The sequence below is a fragment of the Martes martes genome (genome assembly GCF_963455335.1).
Source record: "Martes martes genome assembly, chromosome: 1".
In the NCBI taxonomy this organism is placed as follows: domain Eukaryota; kingdom Metazoa; phylum Chordata; class Mammalia; order Carnivora; family Mustelidae; genus Martes; species Martes martes.
This window is the reverse complement of record NC_137888.1, coordinates 80,054,714-80,072,221: the sequence shown is the minus strand read 5'-3', so window position 1 is coordinate 80,072,221 and position 17,508 is coordinate 80,054,714. Positions and strand designations below refer to the sequence as shown.

The window sequence follows — 17,508 nt, the reverse complement described above, 5'->3', positions numbered from 1 at the left end:
TTCTCCAAGCATTCCTCTTCTAATTTACAACTCATACAGAATTTGTCAAAAAACCAGACTGTCTGCCTAGAGTTAAAATAGTAATTTTTAAAAGCACAGCCACTGCACTTAGGGCTGTAGCACCAACAGCTGAAGCTACATATAGGTTAAAATAGAAGTAGTTTCCTACCTGGTGATTTCAAGTATGAAAGTGGGGGTACAGGATAGGCTCCTGTCTGAGTTGTTTCTCTACTTAGGTATCTGATGCTTGGAATTCTACTATTAGACATTTATTCCTTTGAAGTAAGCCTGGTCCTCTCGCATTCCACTTTTATATTTTATGAACCAAGCTCTAAGACTTCAAAGATGAGTAAATCACTGGTCCTGCCTTCAAGAAGTTTACTGTCTGGCTGTAGACAATAAATATAAACAAGGAGAACAGAAATAAGAAATTAGTCATGGAACTCCTCAACAGGTAGTGGAAGCTTAGAAAAGGAGTCCTCCATCCTACAGACATGAGAATGAACCAAGTTTTTGTAAACTCTCCGGAGTACTGAAAGCTGACTCAGTGTTTGCAGAGTGGGGGATGAACCTGGGGCTGGCACTCCCGGCAGGGAAAGCAGTAGGGGCAAAGATAAGGGGTGGAACAGCAAGGGACATGAAAGACCCACAAGTGATCAGCGGGGCTACAGAAGGCAGTTTGGCCAGACTAGGGGGCAAGAGTTGGACTGTGGATCGTCTCAAACACACAGCAGGTCACCTGGGTGAAGTCTGTATGGCTGATGAGCTAACTATAGTGGAGCACAGAGAGAAGGAAAAGGGCTGGTGTGACACTCTCAAGAGGTAGCTGGGCCACCACAGAGCAGAGCTTTTACTAGCTCTTCTGGCTTATCCAGCCCACACCCCTAACTGGACACAACTCAATCTCTTGGCTGAATCATAGTCCTCCACAATTTTGCACCAACTCTCCAGTTCTACCCTCCCAAACAACCCATACTAGTACAGGCTTCTTCACTTGTGGCTCCTCTTGGCCTCCATCTACCTGGAGAGTCCATACTTTCTACCTGTCTGGAATCTACCACCCAGACTGCTCCAATCCAGGGCATGACATAAAACACTTGAATGTCACATGAGCTTTAGCTGTTCTCCCGTGCCACTCACATTTTATGGAAAAGTACTACCTGAAAGTTTAATTCTGTAGTTACTCACATGCTGACTCACCACTTCTTTTTTGTTCCGAACTTCTTTCACAAACTATGAGATTGATAGAGGGGACAAATACTACATTATTGCATACACCACTAGAATCAGAACAGAAAAAAAACTAGACACCCAGTTTTTGTACTTTTCAAGTGCAGGGCTGGAGACTGGGAGACGAGTTTTGTTCCCTCTCTTCTTTAAAGTGGTATAAATTTCATAAAGATGCATACATAGCCCTTGCGTAGTTGAAAGCAGCTATCCCAAGATCATCCCACCTTCACAATCTGGAGATCTGATATGGTATAAATTTATCTGAATTGTCCCAGCTAATTCAGCACAACGGGATTATTAAACCCACATCATTTGTTTCATCTGCACTGCCATCTGTTTCAAATAATGGTCTATGCTTACACTAGCATTTTATAGATAAAGCATTTTTTCATAAAGTATTCACTTTTTCTACATTCTTTCACTTGATCCACCCAGGTAATATTATTCCTACATTAGAGTTAACCACTGCCCAGGAGATTGCTGCCTTGCCCAAGGTAACACAGCTATGTGGAATCAGAAATATATCAAGTTTATTGAATTTCAGGTCAATGTTTTATCAGCAGAATTAGGAAGAAATATTTCTAAAATAAATTCCCACAATTACACCTAACAATAGAACTAGGAATCTTATTCTATGTCATTAGTACTCTAACATTTTATAATAGATTCCAATTCCCAATTCTCAGAAAACTTTTGCACTTTCTGCAATGGTTTTCTCCTGAGATCTAAAGCAAAGAAGTCACAGAAAGGTGAAACTATATATAAGATAGCCATGTTCTTTCACTAAGCTTTAAATTCAATTTATTCCCAAACTAATGTGATTAATGTTAATTCCCTCTCTCTGCCTTAACTAGTCAAATCTCTAAACTCTAAAAACATTTTAGGTATGGCCATCACTATCTACTTTAAAAATTTAAAAAAGTGTGTGTGGTATGTGACTATTTCCCCGTTTTACAAAGAGAAATCAATATAGTAACAAATGTGTAGGTAGCATATTTGGCATGGTTTAAATTCAGTACATTAAAATATTCACTTCAAACAGCATAAAGGGTATATATCCTCATCATAAGTCTTTGTAGTAGCAACTGTTACTAAACAAAGCAAACTCCAAATTAAGTATACATCAAACTTGGGCATCGGCAGATTCTATGCATGTATACTTTATGTAACATATGGCAAATCTTATTTCTCCACTCCTAGAAAGATGTTGAGATTTTAAAATATCTCTTTTTGCAAAATATTCCAACTCTTAACATCAAAACCAAGAAAGATAATCAATATTAAGGATACACGTGTATTTTAGATGTATCCTTTGAAGTTGAGAAGGGGAAAAAAAACAAAAATAAAAATACTCAGACACAATGGTTCTCAAACTGTTCACTGAGGCACTCCGAGCCACCACAGCAAACTCACATACATACAAGATGAACTACTAGCTTGTGGCAGGTCAGTTTCAACATAACATCATGCACCATTTCCTTCAATGATGTCATATCTTTGCAAAGCTGAGTTTTTGGTGGCTGCTGTTATTTAAAAAGTACTGTGCAAACATCAGCTTGTAATAGAAAATGAAGACGGCAGTGTTCAATGTATTACCACAGTTCAGTTAGTTGCAAGTCCCCAACAGATCGCATTAGTAACTAACTCTAGTTATTCAAGAATGAAATATATTCTTTCAAAGGATAATAGTGTTTCAAGTGGCTACTATGTTGTTAGGGCAAAATATTTGTTTGAACAGCACCATCACTTTAAAAATGGGACTACTTGAGATATAGATAGATAGATAGATATTTTATAGCAACCCTAGACCAAAGTAACACTAATTGAACTGTGAAAGGAGAAAGTTTGAAAAACTCTGCACTAAATTCACATCAGGTGCTTTAAGAGCCTGACCAGAAAAGAAAAAAAAAAAAAATTAAAAAGATCTTTCAAAATGTTTCCTATTCAATGGTAAATTCTTACATTTCTCTTTAAACAAACATCTGAAAACAGGCTAAGACCCACAACAGAAACATTAAATTATTTGTAAATATCCCAAGATATTGTACTTACTTAAAAATCTCCAGGTACTTATTATCAACCTTGGGGTAATTTCAACATGTGGCATATGATTTACTCCGTAATTAAGGAAACACTCTTTTTAATTCTTGAATCTGAGAAGTAAGAACATGTAGAAGGTGCTAGCTGTACAATTTCACTTTTGTGTTGCTGAAATTTTTTAGGAGATTCTTTAACACAAAACGGTCATGATATATATAATTCTTGGTAATTGATTCCCCCAAAACTACATAATAAGCACTATAAGCAAGTTCATTACATCCTCATCACCCATGGTAATAGAAGTTGCTTTTGAAAAGAACCAGAAGATGGGATTTTCTTGCACTTAGGTAAATATTTTTTAGTCTGTTGAAACTTTTTTCTTAAGAACAAGTATCAATCATCCTAATGCAATTAGATAAAGGCACCTTGACAAAAGGCCCTCATGTTCCCCACTATATAATGTAGCCACATTAAGAAGGAATTTTTAAAACAGCGTTTTCTCTATGGTGTTAATTTAAAGTTAAAAAAAAAAAAAGAACAACAACAACATGTGGGCAGGTTAGGTATGGTCTTAAAAAACAGTTTTAGTATGCAATTGTAAATCAAATAGCATTCTAAAATATAAAAAAAATTATTTAATTAAAATTTGACATATTATCTGGATAACAGTAAGGTTTAAGTGAGATTTTTAGCTGTTTCTCAGAATCTAATATCTATAACTCAGTATAATTCACTAACAATCTACCCCCCCCCCAAAAAAAAGGTTAGCTATGGTGTGAGATACAGCTTTTGATAACAGTACTTTTTTAAAGCAGAATGACAGTTTTTTTAGAGTTTAAGATAAAAACTCAGTAATATTTTTGTTTTGAGCCATGTTAAAACAGCAAAGCCTTTACAGTTGAATATTCAAAATACAGTTTTCTCAAATAGCAGAAGGTTGGACGAGGTGATTGATCTGTAAAAAAATCATACTACAGCTATGTAGCTACCTGAAATTACCGAGTGCAGTTTCTGAACATGGTTAATTCCTCTCATCATATTAGTAACTTAATACACTTACTTTGATGGGCTTGATCAACTCTCATAACATACTTCCAAACAACAAATAGGATCCAACTTTTGCATCAAATTAATAAAAGCAGTATAGGTTTTTAGAAATTGAGGACAGAGTTAAATATAAATAAATATGCAAGAAGTCAAATAAGTGTGCGTGTGTATAGAACTTTAATTCTGGAAACACATACACACACCCTTTTAGCTATGCACTTAAAATACCCAGTATTTTATTTCCACCATGTCCACTGTTACACTCTGCGCAAAACTCTGATACCTTTCCTTATATATAAGAGAAGTAGATTAAACTTATTATCCAGAAACACCTGACAGTATATCCAATTTCTTATTTCCCTTCCCTGATCATGTCTGTTCTTCCTTCACTGACTTTCTCATAAACACTGAGGCTTAAAGACAAGTTATGAAAGTCATTTTTTCCTTTATGAAGTATACTGGAAACAAAAGGGATTAAAGTCATTTCACATTAATTTGGCATAGCTATTTTTTGCCAACATTACCACAAATACAAGTTGTATCAGTATACAATAAACAATTACATAGTGATTTCACAACTATACTACTTATTCCAATTAACAAAATACTTCTTTATAAAAAAATCTGTTTGAAAGGACATTACATTCACTTCTTCATTTAATACCATAAGGTTTTAACAATGTCACAGTAGGTTCAAAGACTTACCTTAAATATCTGTATTCTCCAAAGGCCCTACTCCACTTGCATTACTTAAGGTTCAGGCTTCCTGGACAACTTAGAAGGTGTCAGAGCTACTGAACTTAGAATACCCAAGAAATAGCCAAACTCTCCCCAAAGTCTCTCAGTTTTGCCATTCAAGGAGCCCTTACCAAGATCAAAAGATGCCATGGGATCCACCAGTGATCAAAGACTCTAATGGGTCAGTCACTTAAAATGGGGCTATTCAAAAAGTTGTCATTCAGGCAACTTGGGTTACAGGTAGGTACTCTCTAGCTAACAAATTATATCCAAATGACACAGCTCCAGAAGGCTTTCTCAGTAAGAGCTCAGTCTGTTTCATGATCTAGCTAGAGTCAAACTCAGAGAGGTGGCTACGTATGGCATAGGCGTAAGTTTCTCTCCTGTGACAAAAAGCAAAAAGAGTAAGAAGAGGTTGAAAGATACCCACGTAGTTGTTGCACAGACCTCAACAGGAGCAACACTTATGTCAGCTGCCCTAAATATTACCAAACAGGCCCTTGGAGTATCTGACCTACAATATAGTAAACAAAGAATCAATTCCAGTCTGGCCCCTAGGTCTGAAGTAATTTAGCTAGGACATCTTCAGCAAAACATTATTTGTGGCCTTCTCTTATATTTCTCTTAAAGACCTAGGATTTTAAGCCATAACTAGATAGGCCAGGTATATTCCTCAGTAACATTTTTTTGGAGTGGGCAGATTTAAAACTATCAATAATTGGGCCCTGTCAAGATTCTAATTTAATTGATTTAACTGTGGGGTCTAGACATTATACAGACTTAATTCCTCAGGTAGTAATAACAGGCATCCAGGGTTGAGAACCACTGACAAAAGATCAGAGTTGGGTCGACTACCTGGGTCTCTTCAACATAGAAAACTAAGTTTGAGAGTTGGCATTTTGGCACTCTTTGAAGGGGAAAGAGGATTCCAAATCTCTTTACCAGTCATTAAATGAAATGGTCAGGAATATAAGAGCCAAGGATACCACCATTATTGTTGTCAAAGTCCTGAAGTGGTAAAAAACAAAAACAAAAAAACGGATGCCCTGTTCCCTGTATCACCTGCATGGCTAACCTACTTCAGTAGGAACAAGGCAGGGGCCCTTTCCAAGGGTAGAGACATCAGCTTATATTCAGTTTTCTATTACTTTCTGAATTTGGGCCAATGAAAGGAATACCCACTGAGGTAATAGCAAAGGTGTGTCCTTACCACATTCCAATGAAATTCAGGGAACAGTAGGAGAGAGGAGGTGGGTATGGAGAGTAGTGGAGAGGAATAATAAGAAACAAACAAAACAAAACAAAAAACCAGGGGTACAATATTGGGCATGACAGAAACTACTACTCTCTTATTTTAAGTAAGGAGATGATTTACACTTTGGAAATAATTTATCCCTGATGGGTCAATTATTAAGGAGAGCCTCCTGTTAAGCCTCACCTCGAAAGGCCTTAGAGCACTACCTCTTCAACAGAGAGAAACAGAAAAGCCTAGATTCTAGCTCCAGCTCTGCCAACAATTAGCTACAGATAACTGATAGTGGGAGACTTTGCATTCTATTAATGGATATTGTCCTAGTGTCATGGTCACAACAGGAGATTCTCAAGTAGTCCAATTTTGCAAATCTATATTACGTCTTCAAAAAAACAAAGTAATTAATATTTGACATTAGAATGTATTCTGATGTTTACCTTTGACAGGGTAAGGTTGTATCTGATGTTGAAAGATCTTTAAACATAAAACCCTCAATTTCTCCATTCTGTCTCCTGCTATGCTTTTCCTTGTTATTTAAGAAAAAATTATGGCTGGATTTGATGTAAATTTAATCCAACTGTCTCCTCTTACAGATAAGGAAACAGAAATCACTTAACAGTTCCCACAGCTGTTTAACGGCAGAACAAAAGCACTGAGGATGGGCAGCCCCGCCTACCTAATCTGAATGCCCTCATTCTTGAGGGACTTGATTCAATTATACAGTAAAATAGGCTATCAGTAGATAAGCCCAAACAGTGAGGAAAAAAACTTTAATGATGCTTGTTTGGGTACACCAGGCAGCTACCTCAGGATAAAGGGGCAGCAAAAGACGGGAAAACAGTGTAACCCATCTCCCAGGTACATCTAAAGACCTACCTTCAGAAATTATGCCAGGCTATGTTATTTCCAAAACAGCTGATGATTATAGGTGGCATCATTAAGGTGAAACTGGGTCCTTGAAAATCCCTTTGTGTCTGCCAATTTGGGGAATAAATGATGCTTTGATCTGCCCTACCTACTCCTAATCAATATGAAGAAACAAAACATGTTTAATTTGATGCGAACACAGTCATAATCTCCCAAGGATCATATTTCATTCTGAATTCCATTAGGTAACCATTACTAAGCTGAGCTTGTTTCCTAAATGTAAAATGAACTATAATCTTCCCTCAGCTGCTTGGATGACATACTGTGAAGATACACAGTAATACTGTACAACACAAAGCAAAAAGTACTTTTGCAAAGGAAGAGGGGGTTCCAAATTTCAGGGAATTTACAAAGTCAAAAAAATTAACTTTTTTTACTACATCATATCAGGATATGTTCTGGAGAGACCATTTTTTCCCAGTATTAAGGATTATAAAAAGAGTTTAGCACACAAAGATCAGGAAAACATCAGGTTAAGAAAGTTTAACAACTGTTTTTCACATCAAAATTTCTCAGTTTGAATATAATGTACACCATGACTTTCCAAGACAGAAGGACAAGCAAACAGCACTTGCCCAACTTCAATGACCATCTTACCCTTTTGACAAGGATCAGCTCAGTGGAGCAGTGTTCCATAGAACATACACTGGAAAGAAAACATTCTTACTATATATTCTTTCTAGTTTCCTATTTGCTCGAACACAAAATTGCAAGAAACTTCTGCTAGAAGAGGAAATTTTTCACATAAATGTAAGTATTTGTAAGCCTTTTAGAGGTTATCTATTCCAGCTCTAAAATAACATGACTCCAAATCTATTACAGCCAGATCACTTACATATCTTCTTTCCAAAAGGCCAGTATGAGTATCTCATCATCAGGACAGAAAATGAACCCTTCAAGTTCTGTATAAGTCAAATACTCCTTTGTTTCAGGTACAGATATCCATTAAGACAGAAGTTCTTCCCTTGCTGGTCTGGAAATACAGTGTTTATGTCCTCTAGGCCACCAAAATAAAAAGTAGACTTCTGGCACACATAATTTTACTGTTTACCTAATACTGAATCCCAAACAAAATTTTGTACCTGATCAATACAAAGGATCTTGAAAATAAAAGGCAGCAACCTGAGATGGGTTTGGCATGACACCAGAAATTAATCTGCTATAGGTCAATCACACCTCAATTTTTTTAAAAAAGGAAGAAAAACTCATTAATGTTCTTAAATAGCAACAACTAAAATACTGAAAAATGGTTGTAGAATTTAAGTCTAGTACTATTTTTATAGTGCTTATATGAATACAACAAAGGATCTGGTAGACACCAGTGGCAATGGCAAAGAGTCCTAGACAAGTTCTTGAATCTTACAAATGATAAAAGATTATAAGGTGTGGCGATATCTTGCATGGACCGAGACTGGTGACAGTCTTCTGAGCAGTGGGTAATAAACCCACTTACAGATTACATCTAAGAGTTCATTTTACAACTCTTTACTAGATAGTCTAAGCTGCGGGCATGTGTAATGGTTTCTGCGGTCTCAGAGCTGGCCCTCTGCACAAACGAGATCAAAACACTGACTTTATGCTACACCAGAGACAGCCTCTTCTGGGGAAGAGAACAGAAACTTTGTCTCAAGGCCACAGGAACTGGCACCATGGGTGGTGGGGGGGATAAAGCTCCTCATGAGTGAACAGGTTGACAGTGAACACTACAGCATCTATGTGGGACAGGACTTGAAAACATTTTAAACTAAGACCAATCATAGTTTCTTTCTCCCACAGCTGTGATATTACAAAATTCTAAAGTACTTCAACAAATTCCCAGTGTTTTCCATCTTGGGGAGCTTACATTTGATAGCCCCAGTGTCCTGCAAAAGGGGCTGAAACAGCCCACCTACACCTTATCTCCTATGTCCATCCCTCACCCCTATCTTCAGAGGAGTAAGGTTACTTATAAGCAAATTCAGATTCTCTGAAAGACATACATACTAACTCACACTATTAAATAATGGGTGTTTTCTAACAGCTCTTGAAAACTGGCAAGGGGACAGAAGCCTATTACTACCCCCAAAGTCACCCACCTTCATACATCTTCATTGACAGAGACATTAATAGCAACAGTGAATTTATCCATAAAGAACAAGTGAGGCAAAGGCAAAACAGTGCCGATCTGAGTGTAGGCAATGGTGCTTTGATTATACCCGTACAAGTGCTTCAGTTCCTTTTAGTTATCCCCAACTCAGCTCTTAAGCCGTAGATTTTTGCTGTAGAGAACTCAGATGTGATGCAGCCGCTCAGTAACTCCTTTCACAGTACCGCATGTCAATATTGGGAATGGTTTCTAATCAATTTAAACTGAACACAATACTTTAATAGAACAAGAAGTTTATTACTCCCACTCGGTAGTTCCTGGGGGCTTTGATGTTAAGTCATACATAATTCGAGAAATACCAGGAATCTTCTTAATCTCAGTGACCATCTTTAACACCACCTGTTATAAAAGAAAGATCATAAATAGAAGAGCCGGGATCCAGAGCATGTCCAACAGACCTAGAAAGCTTGCATTTACAATTAAAATGTGAACTATTTTTATTATCGTCTTCTATGTATATGGTATGGTCTCTGATTAATAACATGTAGTGAACCTAACTTCCTTCTATAGATTTAAGTGAATTAACTCAGTACTACTCAAAGTGTAGTCTGCAAACAGTTGCCAGTATGCAAATTATGTTTATTACTAGTCCATAACATGTGTTTAGAAACATTTACAGCAATTTGAAATTGCTGTGACATCCAAACACCTGATACTATGTATTAAAAGCCAGTGCTTCGCATATATTCTGTGCCTGAAACATACAAGTCTGAGGACAGCACAGGGGCACATAATGCACTTTAATAACAACCACTACCAAGTGTCAAAGAAGAGAAGGCCCAGTCACTTGAATGGACAAATTTGGGCTTAAGGGGAAACAAACTCTAAGTAAGCCCCACTCCTCAACCTAGCTATGTAGCTATAACCAGAGCCTTGCATTAGAGAACAGAGCAGAGGTCCACCTAATAAAGTCTCACTTTGATATTCATTTGCTACTATGCAAATAGCTCTCTGGAACACTCCAGGGGACAGAGAACAGGAGATGGAGATGGTGATCAAAACAGCTGGCAGTTGGAGCACCTGGGTGACTAAGTCAGTTAAGCATCTGCCTTCCGCTCACATCATGATCCCAGTCCTGGGATGGAGCCCTATATTGGGCTACCTGCTCAGTAAAAAGTCTGCTTCTGTTTCTCCCTCTCCCTCTGCCTCTCCCCCCTGCTCAAGCTTGCTCTTTCTCTGCTGTCAAATTTAAAAAAAAAAAATCTTTAAAAAAAAAAGTTGGTAGCAAGCAGAGCATTAAGCAATTCATGGATGTCTAGCCATCATGGTATCAAGTCTCATCCATATTTCTAATAAACTCTTCTTCACTACCAGGGTTTTCTCCTTTACTTGGAAAATACTATTTATAAAGTAGAGGTTGGCAAGATTAGATAGAAATGTAGATTAGAAGTGGTTACTCCACACAGTAATCAGACATTTAGAGGAGTATAATAAATTAAAGGTCTTTTCTAGAAAACTACTATAATTATTTTTTTAATTTTAATTCAATTAGCCAAGTTAAAGTACCTCATTAATTTTTAATATAATATTCAATGACTCACTAGTTGAGTATAACACCCAGTGCTTTATTTATTTGTGGAGATTTTAAAAAATAATAATTATGTGGAGATTAAAAAAAATAATAAAAGCCTACGGGAGCCTGGTGGCTCAGTCAGTTGAGTGTCCTACTCTTGATTCCGGTTCAGGCCAGGATCCCAGGGTCGTGGGATAGAGCCCTGCCTTAAGTACCGCCCCACCCCCGACACACCCCTTTCAGGCTCTATGCTCAGTGGAGAGCCTGCTCCTCTCCCTCTCCCTGTGGCCCTCCCCCCACCACACACACATATGCTCTCTAATGAATCTTTGAAAAATAAAATGAAAAAGCCTATCTTATAAACAGAAAACCAACCCCAGAAATAACAATTCTATCACAGCCTATTCCATCACCATATTATAAAATGTACATAAGAAAAATATATAAGTTACCTCCACAGGGATTTCATTGCCAGGTGTTGCAGGTATACCAGTCATGAAATCACTAGTAATAAAGGTTCGAATAACCACAGATCTCTGGCATGAAGGCTGCTTCTGAAGTGGGTCCCGATCAAAATGCAATGGTGTCAAAATCACTGGCATCTGGCTAATCTTCCCAGCATACCCTAGAAAAAGGAAGTAAACGTGTAGAATCAATGACCACACCATGGAAAAAGCACTCTAACCCAGTTCCATTAAATCCTCCCAGATAATATCTAAAATCACATACATAAACATACCAGTTAAGACTGTCATCATGCATGTTTTCAACTACTGTCATATCTGTAAGTAAACTTAACCACCAATATAAACAGCAGAATTTGATAATTGCAGTGGTTACAGTAATGAGATATATATGTAAGTCCATTCTTGTTACTCAAGGAAGTTATGGCCTATACTGCAAACACTGAATTAGCAAAATGTAAACCACTGTCCCTACGAGAAATATAGAGATTCCTGCCAAGCCTCTGGTCACATTTTCATCAACCAATCAATATGTAACCTTGTTTTATGTTTATTTCTGTTTAAAGACACCCTATTATTTATCCTGGATTCACTAACATTGAACTCATAGCCAACAGCACTACAATTCATACATGAATAAAGCTTATCTAAACCACATATTTTCTCTATAAGGCACATGACAGCCCTCCTATGCCGAGAAAACTAGACAGCACCTCAGCACTATGCCTGGGGGACATTTCAAACAGTAAAATCAGAAACAAAAAGCACAGAATTGCAAAAAAATATGGTACTAAATAGACTACAAAAAGGACACTTGTTTATAGTACGAGTGAACAAAGAGAATATATATATAACCTCAGCTGGGAACAATGGGAGTCAGGTGACTCAAATTTTTTGCTTATATGTACATATCCACAAATGACCATAAAGGTGAAAATTTTTATACGGCAGGTAACATCACAGACCAATCCACACAAATGAATAATAAAAATAAAAGCATCCAAAATTCAAACTCGTATCCTCCTAACCAGAAATCATAATGCCACATTTCCAAATTCTAGTTAGAGCATGTAGTAATAAACAAAATGAACAACTTACCAGACTCCCGGAGAATAGTATGGGCCTCAAAGTCAGCTTGGCGTAAAGTACTGAGCACACCTGTTGTCAAGAAAGTGGGAGTAACGTCTGTAGGAGGTTCTTTAACTGGTGGGCCAAATATATAGACAACTCTAGAAGGGGAAGAGGTAAAAATTATAGAGAAATGACATTTTAGTAGAAAAAGCAAGGAACATAGAATATCATTCTTGGGGCACCTGGGTGGCTCAGTGGGTTAAAACCTCTGCCTTTGGCTCAGGTCATGATCCCAGGGTCCTGGGATCAAACCCCACATCGGGGTCTCGGCTCCTCCTCTCTCTCTCTGCCTGCCTCTCTGCCTACTTGTGATCTCTGTCTGTCAAATAAATAAATAGATAATCTTTTAAAAAAATGTATCATTTCCGTTAATTCTGCGGCTCCTCTCTCACCCACTTCAAATCACCACATGGGTAGGATAGGATATAAGATTATATATACAGGGGTACCTGAGTGGCTCTGGCATCTGACTTTGGCTCAGCTTATGATCTCAGGGTCCTGGCATCGAGTCCTGCATCAGGCTCCATGCTCAGTGGGGAGTATGCTTGTCCCTCTACTCCACCCCCCACTCATACTCTGTCTCTCTCTCAAATTAAAAAAGAAAAAAAAATGATATACTTTTTTTTCAAAGAGAGCATGCGCACTTGGTGGGGGGGTTGCAGAGGGAGAGAATCTTAAACAGGCTCCACACCCAGCAAAAAGTCCAACATAGAGCTCGATCTCACAACCCTGAGATAATGACCTGGACCGAAATCAATAGTCAGACACTGAACTGACTAAGCCACCCTGCCCCGGGATATAAGATTATAGAAGGCTCTATGTTCTATGTTCTATGTACCTTCCTGAAAGTGTATTCTTCGGAATAATTGTATCTCAGAATATACAAAGATATAGGGGATTATCACAATCCTCTTTTCATATGATGTCCTGGACTGATGTGTATCCCCCAAACTTAATGTCCATCTGGAATCTATAGGTAAAAATAGGGTCTTTGCAGATGTAGTCAAGTTAAGATAAGGTCATAATGGATCAGGGCAGGCATAAATCTTTGAAGGTGTCCTTCTAAGAAGAGAAATTTGGAAACAGACAAAATAGGGAGGGCCATGTGAAGGTGGCAACAGAGACTGGAGTTACATTGCCACAAGCCAAAGACTGCCAGTAAATGCGAGAAACTAGTAAGAGTGAAGGAAGGATCCTTCCCCAGAGCTTTATGCCATAGAGAGCATGGCCCTGCTAACACCATGACTTCAGACTTCCAGCCTCTAGAACCGTGGGAAAATAAATTTGTCTTAAGCCTCCTGGTGTGTGACAATTTGATATAGTACCCCTAAGAAATAAACACACATAAGCCTGGGGAAACACTGAGTTGAACAAATAAGTAGGTTGTTTTATGCCAGAACTTCAGAAACTATATGCACTAGAAACCTCCAAGATAAGGCTACAATGCATTTCCCAATTTGACTAATTTTTTTTTTCGCTTTGTGAAACACTGATCTCAAAGAAAGATTCTCTTTTCCCCATTATTTAAAATGTTACCAAAACAGAACTTGGTATCCCACTATTTGCTCCCAAAAGGAGTAACTCACTACTTCTTTAACTAACATCTGTTTGAAAGGTAGGAAGATATACTGCAGGTGTTAATAAAAGTAACGTTTAAAAGAACACAACTTGAGGAAATTATGATCAGATAATTACAACTCAAGAGGAATCCTACCGCTGGTAGGGAGGATCTGTTCCACAACCTTCCCCCAGAAAACAAGGGGCAGTCAGGATATAGATATGAATGCATCCTAGCTCTCCCGACTTGGACTCCAGCCAGCATACAATCGTCCCCTTTCTCTAGTCCTTTCTGTCTTAACCAAAGAAAATACATGTCTCTTGGCAAGTTCCATAGTGAAGTTTATTTCTTTTTCTTTTTTCTTAATATGTACTTGGAATAAAATCATAAAGAAAACAGTATCAGATAAAAACCACACTACCACCAACTAATTCATTGCCTCCTCCCAAACATACTACATAGCAAGTTTTTGTCCCATGTATCAAATGCTATACTTCTACTAAACAATACAATCCCTGGAGTTCATAAATGATCCTTCAAGGAAAAAGCAACTTGGAAAAAGAATGCCACGAACTTGCTCTTTCTGTCTTATTTCTTACAAAAAAGAGTGTTCATAGAATGCACAGGAATAAGTCGTCTTTCACATTGTACAGGACAATAAAACTGCAGCAGACCTTCTCTCCACAAAGATTCCACAATACAAATTAGAACAAAATTTGGCAAAAATAGAAAAAAATGTTTTTAATCATTTAAATTCCAATTCCCAAAACAGACCCTGGCAAAGAAATCTAAAGACTCTTAAGGCTTGCTAGGTTCGTAAATTTATTTTTTTGTTTGTTGGTTGTTAGACTTTATTTTTTTGCAGGGGGGATGGATATTTGGGAAAGTAGGGAGGAACAAATGTGGGGAAAAGAAAACAGGCAGAAAAACCAGCATATAAAAGGACAGAGGAAGTTTAAACAAGGGTGAAGGACCTGTGGCAAAAGACAAATAGAGAGATGAAAATGTAAAAAGGTTGTGAAATGAAAAACAGAAGCAGTTGAGTCAAACTGAGGGAAAGGGAATGTTCTGTATGACCTAAAAAGTTTATTTAGATATCACACATTCTCTAGAAGATGGATAATAAACCATTATCTTAACCAAGGCAATGAACTCCATTCAAAAATAGGCAATTAGAAATTTACCATTATTTATCAATAATTCACTCTTCTCAGTGTATTGATGGTACTTCTGTAGGCCTTAGATTCATCACAGTAATAAGCCTTTCAGTGGGCATGTTACTACCAGTAAAAAACTGACTTCCCTCTGACTCCTTGTCTCAAAGGACAAACTATACACACCCTGCTGGGTGAACACAAATAGGTAGGTTCCTAATTTCTGTAGCAAACTTGAGTAAACTGAAACCTCAAGTAACTATTTTCGGTTAATTGCTTAATATTCATGAGGAAAATAAAAAAGTAGACAATGGTGAAAGGAGAACATCTAATCAGCGATCTGGTGTGAGATTTTTTGAATTCTATATGGGACAGTGCAATGGAGCATTACACATAGATTATAAATCAGCTATAGATACATCCAACTTTAGAAATTACCATGCAAGTGAAAGAAAAACTGGATCAGAAAAGATAAATTCAAAATAAATTCTACATGTAGTAGAGGCATATGCCTTTTTCTTTTCTTTGATTTCCCCTGGGGTTATTATTAAATTAACCAAGTCTCTATTGGTAATTCTATCACCCATACATATTCCTTCCAGTGGAAGAAAACATATTACCATAAAACCAATAGCTAGCATAAGCACCTAATTTGGAAGATAAGTATTAAATATTAAAGACACTTTTAAAACCTAATTTTTAAAAAATCCTTCCTATTTTTTGTTTAAACAAAAGCAAAAAGTTTTTTATTAAGCAGATGACTGGTGATAAAGGAACAGAACATAAGGTATTATTAAGTATCTGCTCAATTGTTACTTATGTGCATACCTCTATCTATACTTTGAGTCTTCTGGTCTCTCAGTAGTGGGAACATCTTAAAAAATACACCCTTCTGTTTCACCTCACCTTTTGCCCTGCAGAACGCACCTGTTAATGTTGTGACACATGCGAGGTATAAGTCTAGCCAGGAAAATAAGAGATTCCCAGTCTGGCTCGTCTTTACTGGAGATTCCACAAACGTAACTGTAGGAACGACAGTCACCCTGAAAATAAAAATACAGTCAATAATTTTTAATGGTTTTCTAAAGCCAAAAGATGGATTGGAAAATATTTCATGCATGGTTACACCACTGACAATTTTTTTGGTTGTTTTTTTTTTATTTTAAACAAAGACATGTTTAAATAAGTATATATGAATAGTTCTCTAATGATATAAACCCTAAATTAAAATCCCATATTAAATTCTACCTAAATCAGTTCAAATACAAAGAAAGTGTCATGGTAATTTTAAAACTTTATTCAAACATGCCAGAGGCACACTGGGATTTCATTCTAAGTATCTGCCCAAATGTATATAGCCAGCACACTTAATTGGGCAGATAAGATCTGCCCATGTTCTACCTCAACATAATAAAGGTTATATATGAAAAAACCACAGCTAACATCATGCTCAATAGTGAAAACTGACAGCTTTTCCTCTGAGAGCAGGAACAAGACAATGATGTTCACCCCTGCCACTTTTATTCCATGTTGTACTGGAAGCCCTGACTACAGCAATCGGAGAAGAAAAAAAAAAATAAGAGATATCAATAGTGGTAAAGAAGAAGTTAAGCTGTCACTATTTGAAGACAACATGATGTTACACATAGGAAATCCTAAGGACTCCACCAAAAAACTAGTAGCAGTAATAAATGAATGCAGTAAAGTTCCAGGATATAAAATTAATGCCCAGAAATCAACAGCATTTCTATACACTTAAAATGAAAAAGCAGAAAGAGAAATTAAGAAAATAATACCATTTACAGCTACACCAGAAAGAATCACACCTAAGGATAAACTTAACCAAGAAGTGAAAGAACTGTAACTCTGAGAACTACAGAACACCGATGAAAGAAATTGAAGAGGACACAAATGGAAAGATACTCCATGCTCATGGATTAGAGGAATTACTACTGTTAAAATGTCCATACTACCCAAAGCAATCTACACATTCAATGCAATCCTTACCAAAATACCACCAGCATTTTTCACAGAACTAGAACAAATAATACTAAAATCTGTATGGACCCACAAAAGATCCTGGATAGCCAAAACAACCTTGAGAAAGAAGAACAAAGCTATGGTATTACAATTCCGGAATTCAAGATAAACTGCAAAACCACAGTAATCAAAACAGTATGATGCTGGCACAAAAACAGGCACATACATCAGTGGAAAAGAACAGAGAAGCCAGAAATAAACCCATACTTATATGATTAATTAATCTATGACTAAGGAGGCAAGAATATGCAATGGGGAAAAAAAACAG

The 17,508-nt window shown here is 37.1% G+C and overlaps 1 protein-coding gene across 2 annotated transcripts in view; it reads right to left on the bottom strand.

Annotated features, from left to right (window-relative positions):
* Positions 1 to 7,703: 7,703 nt before the first annotated feature.
* Positions 7,704 to 17,508, bottom strand: part of GMPS (guanine monophosphate synthase) — a 68,788-nt gene continuing 58,983 nt past the window's right edge. For both annotated transcript variants that reach the window (XM_080815357.1, XM_080815358.1), the window contains 4 exons: positions 16,128 to 16,243; positions 12,456 to 12,586; positions 11,346 to 11,518; positions 7,704 to 9,719 (listed from right to left, as the gene is read on the bottom strand). In XM_080815357.1, the coding sequence (XP_080671483.1) occupies positions 9,618 to 9,719; positions 11,346 to 11,518; positions 12,456 to 12,586; positions 16,128 to 16,243 (522 nt within the window). In that variant the 3' untranslated portion in view covers positions 7,704 to 9,617. The remainder of the gene's footprint in view (positions 9,720 to 11,345; positions 11,519 to 12,455; positions 12,587 to 16,127; positions 16,244 to 17,508) is intronic.